The following is a 9,069-nucleotide window of genomic DNA, read 5'->3' on the forward strand; positions in this document are numbered from 1 at the left end:
GCAAGAGTGGTGAGGGATTGGAGAGCAAAGCTGGTCTGGGCTGTTATCAGCTGGATTCGGCAGCTCACTGTACCAGCCTGGCTCTGGAGGTACTGCCAGCAGCTGGGAAACCCAGCTCCCAGCATTGTGCCCTGCTGTGCCCAGGCCCTGCTCTGCCCTGCAGTGCCAGAAAGCAGCCCTAGGCAGAGTCTGCAGGCTCTGAGCAAAGTCTGTGCACCACAGCCAGGGGCTGCATACCCCAGGCAAGGTCTGCAGGCCCTGAGCAAGGTCTGTGCACCACAGCCAGTGGCTGCATACACCAGGCAGGGTCTGCAGGCTCTGAGCAAGGTCTATGCACCACAGCCAGGGTCTGCATACCCCAGGCAGGGTCTGCATACCCCAGGGAGGGTCTGCACATCCTGGGCACAGCCTGCAGCTTCTCTTGCAGGGCTCAGGAGGAACGTGGCTGCAGAGTGGCAGCATGAGGCAGGAGCCTTCCTTTCCCCAAGGCTTCAGGAGGCTTCTTCTGAGCACCAGCTAGGGGAGCAGGTTCCCCACAGGGCCTCTTGGTCCAGGACACATAGCACAGACAAGCAGAGCCATCACAGAACCAGAGTTTATGAGGGTGACTGAGTCAGTCCATTGCTCACAAGCCACTACACATTGGTGCCAAGCAGGGCCACAGCACACTGGGGAGTGGAGCAGCGCTGGCAGACACAGGGGGTCCCCAGGGAGCCAGGGGATGGGACAGAGACACCTCCACGACCCCTCCTCTTGGCCCCACCAGGGAGTGGCCAGAAAGAAGCAAAGGGATCAGCTTGGCCTCAGTCCCTGGCTCCTTGCAGGAGGCAGATGACATTTGGCATGTCCAGCAGGGCTGTGGGGAGTAGGAGTGTCCATGCTGCTAGGCCTGGCAGCTTGACAACCTTGTTCCCTCCACATGGTTCTTCCAAAACGTGGCAAAACTCTCCCTTCACTTCCTCTCCAGGCTGCCCAGGGGCCAACCAGCCAGAGGGCGCTGCTGCAGTGGTGATGAGGACCCCCTCCAATGACCCCAGGGTCAATCTCAGAGCATGGGGATGCTTGCTAGTGAGGGGCAGTACCAGAAAGCACTTGCAGAGCCCATCCTGAGCTGCAGGGAGCCAGGGAGGGGCATCACTGACAGCTGAGCCCCACCCCCCGACCCTGTGCCAGGGTGGGTGACAGTGCAGGCTGAGTTGCTGGGGTGCAGGGCAAGGGAGGAGCTGGCTCCAGGCAGCCCAGCCCAGCCCAGCCCAGCCCAGGGATGCTGCTGGGGATCTCCAGGGTCAAGGCAACAAATTGTGGGTCCTGAGCACCCACACCCAGCTCAGGCCTGGGGCAAAAGTCTAGTCCTGGCCTGACCTTACAGCCAGGCATGGCCCCCAGCTCTACCCTGCCACTGCTGATGGGAAGATGCAGTTGGTCTCCTGCTGTGCCAGCCTTTGCCAGGGTCCCTGCCCAGCCCCTGGCTCTGCCCATGTCCCTTCTCAATCTCATGTCACCAGCTGCTCCTCTGCTCCCTCAGCCCCAGCCTTTTGGGGGTGGGGTCAGCAGGGATGATGCCAGTGGGGGAGGCAGCTTTGGCCCCTGCCTCCTTCTACAGGTGGGCTCAGCAGGAGGCAGGGATGCAGCCAGGATGAGACCCCCCAGGATGGGCAACTCTGGGCTTGCCTGCCCTGGTCCCCGAGGAGCCTCTGCGCCCCCAGCTGCCATCTGGGAAGGAGATTTGCTGCTCTGGGGGAAGGTGGTGAGAACAAAGCTTCTGGTGAGCAGGGCAGGCACTGGGCTGAGCACTGAGGATGAGGATTGGAGGAGCCAGCCCCACCCCAAGCTCCACGAGGAGTAGGGTGGGGAAAGGGCAAGCACCTTCCTCATTTCCAGCTGCAGCCAGACGTCAAAACAGGACCAGGAGGAGGTGGAGGAAGAGGAGAAGAAGGAGGAAGATGTTCTCTGGCCTTGCTATGGGGAAAGGACCTGAATGCTCCCCTAGCCAGGCGGCCCCCATGCCCTGGGGGCTGTCATCTCTTGCCGTCCTCCTCGGTGTGGGTGTCTGGCAGCTCGGTGTGGGTGGCAGGCTCGGCGCTGGGCTGGACGGCCTGGACCCTCTCCTCCAGGCTGCCGCTGGGGAACACCACGTAGCGGGCGCTGAGGCGCTGCGCCCGCGGCTCCCGCAGGTTCTCCTTGCTGTGCCGGATGCCGTAGCCAAAGTAGACCAACAGGCCTGCAGTGGGGAGGGAGGGGACAAGGGGACAGAGAGCTGGCGTGGTCCTGGCTGCCACGGTCGTGGCTGCCATCCCCGGGGGGCGGGGGGAAGCAGCAGAAGCCACCGCACCGGGGTGGCCACCACCGGGGCTTCTGCTGCTTCCCCCCGCCCCCCCGGGGATGGTGGAAAAGGAGGGGGGAGGAAAGGAGCCCGCAGCGTGTGAAGAACAAGGTGGGGGAGGGGATGAGGCATCCCCAGGTTCCTTTTTCCTTGCTGGAAGGATTTCCTGAGCTCCAGGGAGCTGCCTCAGGAGAAGGGCGGTTCGGGAAACCAGAGAGCAGCCAGGAAGATGCTGGGAGACCTCAGCTTGTGTAAGCAAAGGGGAACAGGGGGCAGAAAGGGACAAAAACCCATCATGGGGGGAGGAGAGCTGCTGAAGCAGCCAGGCAGTGCCAGGAAAAGCCCAGTTCCCTCTCCCCAAAGCACCCAGCTGGTGCCAGGACAAGCCCAGCTCCCTCTCCACAAAGCACCCAAGTGGTGCCAGGGCAATCCCAAGCCCTCCCCAAAGGGACTGGCTGATGCCAAGACAAGCCCAGTTCCCTCTCCCTAGAGCACCCATCAGGTGCCAGGACAAGCCCAGTTCCCTCTCCCAAAGGGACTGGCTGGTGCCAGGGCAATCCCAAGCCCTCTCCCAAAGGGACTGGCTGGTGCCAGGGCAATCCCAAGCCCTCTCCCCAGAGGGGCTGGATGATGCCGGGACAAACCTGGTTCCCTCTCCCAAAAGCACCCAGCTGATGTCAGGACAATCCCAGTTCCCTCTCCCAAAGGGGCTGGCTGGTGCCAAGACAAGCCCAGCTCCCTCTTCCCAAAGGGGCTGGCTGATGCCAGGACAAGCCTGGCTCCCTCTCCCCAGAGCACCCAGCTGGTGCCAGGACAAGCCTGGTTCCCTCTCCCCAGAGCACCCAGCTGGTGCCAGGACAAGCCCAGTTCCCCTCCCCAGAGCAGCCACAGAGGCCTGGGGGCACTCACCTAAGAGGAGCCAGATGGCAAAGCGGAGCCAGGTCATGTAGCTGAGCTTCAGCATCAGATAGATGTTGAGGACGATGCTTAGTGCCGGGGAGAGGGGCACCAGGGGGATCTGTGGCAGAAAAGGAGTCAGGGTCGGGGGTGAGACCTGCAGGACCACCTCCCCCATCCTTTAAACCATAGAAACTAAAGCCAGCATGGAGGACAAGGTGACTGTCTCCCTAGGCTGTCTGAAAATTACTTTTTTTATCCCAGGAAAAAGGACAGCTCTGGAGCCAAGAGCTGGGAGCCAGGTTGGCAGTGTGGGCACAGGCTCTGTAACAGCCCAGAGGTACCATGGCAAGGAGTGAACAAACTCTGGGTGCAATCTGGAGCAGATGTGGTCCTTGCTGGAGAAGCCAGGGCAGGGGCACAGCAGGAAGGTGGTGTCACCACTGCTGTCACCATCCACACTACTGCACACCACCAGGCTCCAAACAGGCTGGAAACTGGAGGTGGGGGAGAAGCACAAGAGGCACAGAAGTGGCTGAAGAAAAGAGCTCCACCACGTAGCTCAATGGCAGAGCAGAGGGCGTTGGGACATGCAGGAGGGAAGTGGGGGATTGTAGGGATGGAGCCTGGGACAGGCAGGAGTGATCCTGTGGGATGGACATAGAGCTGCTGGTGATGTCCCCTCCTGGGGACTGTGGCCATGCAGAGTGACACCACAGGTACCAACCACCTCTCCATACCCATTTAGTGTGGAAACAAAATCATAGAATCATAGAATCAGTCAGGGTGGGAAGGGACCACAAGGCTCAGCCAGTTCCAACCCCCCTGCCATGGGCAGGGACACCTCACACTACAGCAGGCTGGCCAGAGCCTCATCCAGCCTGGCTGCAAACACCTCCAGGGATGGAGCCTCAACCACCTCCCTGGACAACCCATTCCAGGCTCTCACCACCCTCATGGTGAAGAACTTCTTCCTCATGTCCAGTCTGAATCTCCCCACTTCCAGCTTTGTTCCATTCCCCCTGGTCTTGTCACTACCTGATAGCCTAACAAGTCCTCCCCACCCCACAGCCTCAGTGGTCAGCAAAGTCCTTGGTGTCCACCCTGACCTCACTGAGCACCACTGTCCTCATGATGACCTTCGTGACCACATAAAGGCCACAGTTAGCTGCCACCATACCTGGTGCTTGTTGACATCTACCTCCAGCAGCTGTGGTGCTTGCAGGAGGCCACTGTGTCTGGGCCCTCCTGTGGGTCCATCAGAGCCACCTCCACCCCACCAAATCCTGGGCAGTGGGACCAGTCCTGCCTGAGTACCTGGAAGGTCTGTGTGCTGCGCTGCTGCTCGTGTGCCCAGATGAGGAGGAGGCTGAGGAAGAAGCCCAGGCTGAAGAGGACCAGCAGCAGGGAGTAGCTCCAGGTGGGCAGGTGGAGGTGGGTGTTGCCGAACACCAAGACGGAGCAGAGGCAGATGGCAGACACCATTAGGGTCACCACAGCCACTGTGACCACCTCCCCCGGGTAGAAGTCGCTGAGGAACTCCAGGTAGGGCTCAAAAGCTGCCTTCAGCTGCCCCGGCTCCCGATGCTCTTTGCTCTTGTCCCTGTCCACCAGCTGGAGTTTGTCAGAGAAGGACTCATACTCCTTCAGCTCCCCGGCAGCTGGACTCTCGTGGGGCTCAGCGCCGGGCCGGCCACTGGCCACCGGGGCTGGGCCAACCACTTTCTGCTGCTGAAAGCGCAGGACGATGATGCTGGCGGCCACAAAGGTGTAGGCCAGCAGCGTGCCGATGGACAGGAACTGCACCAGGGCCTCCAAGTCGAAGACCAGGGCCAGCAGGGCCATGAGCAGCCCGAAGACCACGATGCCAACGACTGGCACCTGCGTGCGGGGGTGCACTCGGGAGAAGACCTGGAAGAAGAGCCCATCTTCGGCCATGGCATAGACGATGCGGGGCAAGGAGAAGAGGTTGCTCAGCAGGACTGTGTTCATGGCTGAGGGACAGGCAGGAGAAGGAGGACCATGTCAGACCCCGTCCTCCTACCCCCCCCCCGCCTCCACGAGCAGGGTGGGCAGCACACCCCACTCCCACTGCCGCTGCCTATACTCACCACAGATGGAGCCAGCAGCCACCAGGAAGCCTGCCCAGGTGTAGCCTCTCCTGTAAAAGGCGTCTGCCAGGGCAGAGTCAGGGTCCAGCGAGTGCCATGGCACCATCAAGGTCAGCACCACCGACACCAGGATGTACGCCCCAGTGGCCAGCCCCAAGGAGAAAGCGATGGCCCTGGGGACAGCCCTCTGAGGGTTCCTGGCCTCTTCACTGGAGGCTGCGATGACGTCGAAGCCCACAAAGGCGTAGAAGCAGGTGGCCGTGCCAGCCATGACACCCGAGAGCCCGTAGGGGGCAAAGCCACCCTCCTGGGTGCTCCAGTTCTTGGGCTGCGCAAGGACGAAGCCCATGATGAGGATGAAGAGGATGATGCCCATGCTGATGGCCGAGAAGACATGGTTGAGCCAGGAGGACACTTTGGCCCCGAAGGAGATGAAAGCGGTGGCCACCAGCAGGATGGCAGCGGCCAGGAAGTCAGGGTAGCGGGCCAGGAACGGCACCTGCCAGGCACCCATGTGGGCCTCAGTGAAGTTCTTTATCTTGTGGTTGAAGATGGAGTCCAGGTAGCCGCTCCAGGCCCTGGCCACTGCGGCTCCCCCGATCATGTACTCCAGCAGCACGTTCCAGCCAATGAGGAAGGCCCAGATCTCACCCACGGAGACGTAGGTGAACATGTAGGCAGAGCCTGTCTTGGGCACCCGAGCCCCGAACTCGGCGTAGCAGAGGGCGGCCAGCAGTGAGGCAAAGCCAGCGATGATGAAGGAGAGGATGACGGCAGGGCCAGCGATCTCCTTGGCCACGGTGCCCGTGAGGACGTAGAGCCCCGAGCCCACCATGCCCCCGATGCCCAGCAGCGTCAGATCGATGGTGGAGAGGCACCTGTTGAAGGACGTCTCCATCATGTCGTCCTCCAAGGTCTTGACCCGGTTGAGCTTCTGGAAGAAGCGAGCCAGGTCGGTAGAGCGCGGCAGCCACCTCGCCATCCTGGAGGCAGCAGGGCAGGGCCTGCCCGCTGGCAGGGGGAGGGCCACAGCAGCCAGACCCTTGCCTGAAGACCTGGCAGAGGAGCAAGCAGATGTCAGCATCCCCTGCTGCAGGGAGGTTAGCAGGCGGCAGGGAGAAGGATGTGAAAGCCGCAGGGGCGCGTCGAAGGTGTCCCTTGCTCCTCAGCACCAGAGTGAGGACAGCCACCCCCACCCACACCAGAGGACAGCCACCCCCACCCTGGAGGAGGACACACTCTTGTGTGCCAGGAGAGAGGGAATTACAGAATCAGCCAGGTTGGAAGAGACCTCCAAGATCATAAAGTCCAACAGATCATCCAACCCTATCTAATCAACCTGACCATGGCACTAAGTGCCTCATCCAGGCTCTTCTTAAACACCTCCAGGGACGTCGAGCCTTCCACCTCCCTGGGCAGCCCATTCCCATGGGCAATCTCTCTTGCTGTGAAGAACTTCTTTCCAAGATCAAGCCTAAACTTCCCCTGGCATAGCTTGAGACTCTGTCCTCTTGTTCTGTTGCTGGTTGCCTGGAAGAAGAGACCAACCCCTGCCTGGCTACAACCCACCTTCAGGTAGTTTTATTAGAGGGCAATAAGGTCTCCCCTGAATCTCCTCTTCTCCAGGCTAAACAACCCCAGCTCCCTCAGCCTCTCCAGCATGCAAGGGGCAGCATCTCCCAGGCTTTTCTTTTTCCACCAAAGCTATGTTAAAGGCCAAACCCAGCTGCTCTGGCCCTGCTGGAGGCTTCTTTGCTTCTTCCTCTCCACCTTATTCAACATCTACCTGACCTTCTCCCTGGTGTGCCAGGAGCCCACCAAAGGACTGCACAGCAGCTCTGCGCTCCCAGCATCTTGCTGCTTCCCCCAGGGAAAGCCCATGGGTGGCTGGAGAGGTGCTGGAGGGGTGCAGCAGGTGGCTCACAGCAGCTCCAGGGAGGATGTGGATGTCCCCAGCCCAATCAGGAAACACCTTCAGTGCCTGAGGACATGCTCCAGCTGGAACCTGCTGCCAGGAGAGCAGGAGGACACAGCTCTGGAGACCTTCATGGCTGCTCTGTGGGGTGCTTGGTGGTTTGGGGGATGTTGCCCCTTTCCAGCCACTCTCTTCCCCATGTCAGGTGCATGTTCCTCACATCCCCAGCTATTGGGTCCCGTTCCCAAGGGCTGGTGCTGCTCGGTGCAGCTGCTTCTGGTCCCTGTCCCTCAAAGGCCAAAGGTCCCTGAAAGGCCACCGTGACCCGATGGCAGCCATGGGGACAAGGAGCCTGTTGGCATCGCCCGTGCTGGCTGAGACGCCTCCAGTCCCGCTCGCCGCCCACATCTGAGTACCCGAGGCGGCGGGGCCGGCGTGTCCCACCCCAGCGGGGCAGCACCCGGAGTCTGATGGCAAACGAGCATCCCTCCGAGGGATCCCCTTGCTGGGGACCCCCGTGTCGGGATGTTTGTGCGGGGGGATGCTCAGCGCGGATTCCTCCCGGAACGGGGGAGCGGAGAAAGTTCCGCCACTGTTCGGCCCAAGCGCGACGCCGGTCCCCGGGCAGTGCCCAACCCCGACCCCTACCCGGCCTCGCTCTCGCCCCCTCCACCCCTCCCCCCGAGCCGCTCCGCACAGCCCCGGGGTCGCTCCCGGTCCACGGAGGGGTCGCCGCTCACCTGTCCGGGCGCGGCCGGGGACACCGCGCGGTTCCTCAGCGGCCCCGGCCCGCACCTGCTCCGCGCCGCCGCCGCCACCGCCTCCCGGCCCCGCTCCGGCTCCGCCTCTCGGCTCGGCGGAAGGGCGGGGGCCCGGCGCGGTGCTGCGCGAGCCTTTCGGGGGCTAGAGCCGAGGCAGGAGCCGCCGGAACCGGGCTGCTCCCAGACCCAGGGCGAGGATGCTACGGGGGCACGACGCGGGCGGTACCGGCGCAGGCGCCCGGTTCGCGTCGCCCCCGAAGCCGGGAGCGGAGGTGGCGGTAACCAGGGGTGACAGATCTTTGGCAGGGCTTCGGTCGCGGTGCGGTGCGGTCCTCACCACCCCCGCCCCTGGGGTGGAGGTGCTGCGCTGGAGCCTTGCAGCGTGAACCACAAAGGAAGGGAAGAGTAGAGGGGGGCGGGGGGCGGGTCCCGCATCACGGCTGGTGGGATGCAGGTCGGGATGGGCTGAAGGGCTGCAGCCGTGCTCCGCTCCTGCTCGGATGTGCCAAGAAAAACCTGGAGAAGCTGCCCCATGCCAGTCTCATGGAGTTCAGCAAGGCCAAGTTCAAGGTCGTGTCTTAATTCAGGCTGGGGATAAAGGGCTGGAGAGCAGCCTTGTGGAGAAGGACTTAGGGGTGCTGGGGCTACAAAGCTGCAGATGAGCCAGCACCGAGCGCTGCCAGCCCAGCCCCGGTCGTGCCCTGGGCTGATCCCCAGCAGTGTGGGCAGCAGGGGCAGGGAGGGGATTCTGCCCCTCTGCTGCACTCTGCTGAGAGCCCCCTGCAGTGCTGGGGCCTGCTCTGGAGTCCTCAGCACAGACAGGGACCTGAAGGACAGATTTAGATTGGATATCAGGAAGAAGTTCTTCACTATGAGGGTGGTGGAGCACTGGAACAGGTTGCCCAGGGAGGTGGTTGAGGCTCCTTCCCTGGAGATATTCAAGGTGAGGCTCTGTGAGGCTCTGGGCAGCCTCATCTAGCTGGGGATGTCCCTGCTGACTGCGGGGAGCTGGGGCTGGACAACCTTTGGAGGTCCCTTCTGGCCTGGATCATTCTATGATTC

The 9,069-nt window shown here is 62.2% G+C and overlaps 1 protein-coding gene across 1 annotated transcript; it reads right to left on the reverse strand.

The window, feature by feature from the left end:
* Positions 1-2,018: 2,018 nt before the first annotated feature.
* SLC7A4 (solute carrier family 7 member 4) lies at positions 2,019-6,455 on the reverse strand. Its single transcript, XM_054392665.1, has 4 exons — positions 5,332-6,455; positions 4,538-5,214; positions 3,233-3,341; positions 2,019-2,221 (listed from the first exon to the last, which is right to left on the reverse strand). The coding sequence occupies exons 1-4, from the start codon at positions 6,413-6,415 to the stop codon at positions 2,019-2,021; spliced, it is 2,073 nt and encodes a 690-aa protein (XP_054248640.1). The 5' UTR covers positions 6,416-6,455.
* Positions 6,456-9,069: the final 2,614 nt, after the last annotated feature.

Source organism: Indicator indicator, chromosome 26 (assembly GCF_027791375.1).
Source record: "Indicator indicator isolate 239-I01 chromosome 26, UM_Iind_1.1, whole genome shotgun sequence".
NCBI classification, from domain to species: domain Eukaryota; kingdom Metazoa; phylum Chordata; class Aves; order Piciformes; family Indicatoridae; genus Indicator; species Indicator indicator.

What these genes read in the sequence shown, in the direction of transcription:
- SLC7A4 (XM_054392665.1), bottom strand. Translation starts at nt 6,415, where the DNA reads ATGCTGACATCTGCTTGCTCCTCTGCCAGGTCTTCAGGCAAGGGTCTG. An exon ending in GGCTGCTGGCTCCATCTGTG is followed by an intron (nt 5,215 to 5,331) that starts GTGAGTATAGGC and finishes CCTGTCCCTCAG; the next exon opens with CCATGAACACAGTCCTGCTG. An exon ending in TGCCATCTGGCTCCTCTTAG is followed by an intron (nt 2,222 to 3,232) that starts GTGAGTGCCCCC and finishes TCCCCACTGCAG; the next exon opens with GCCTGTTGGTCTACTTTGGC.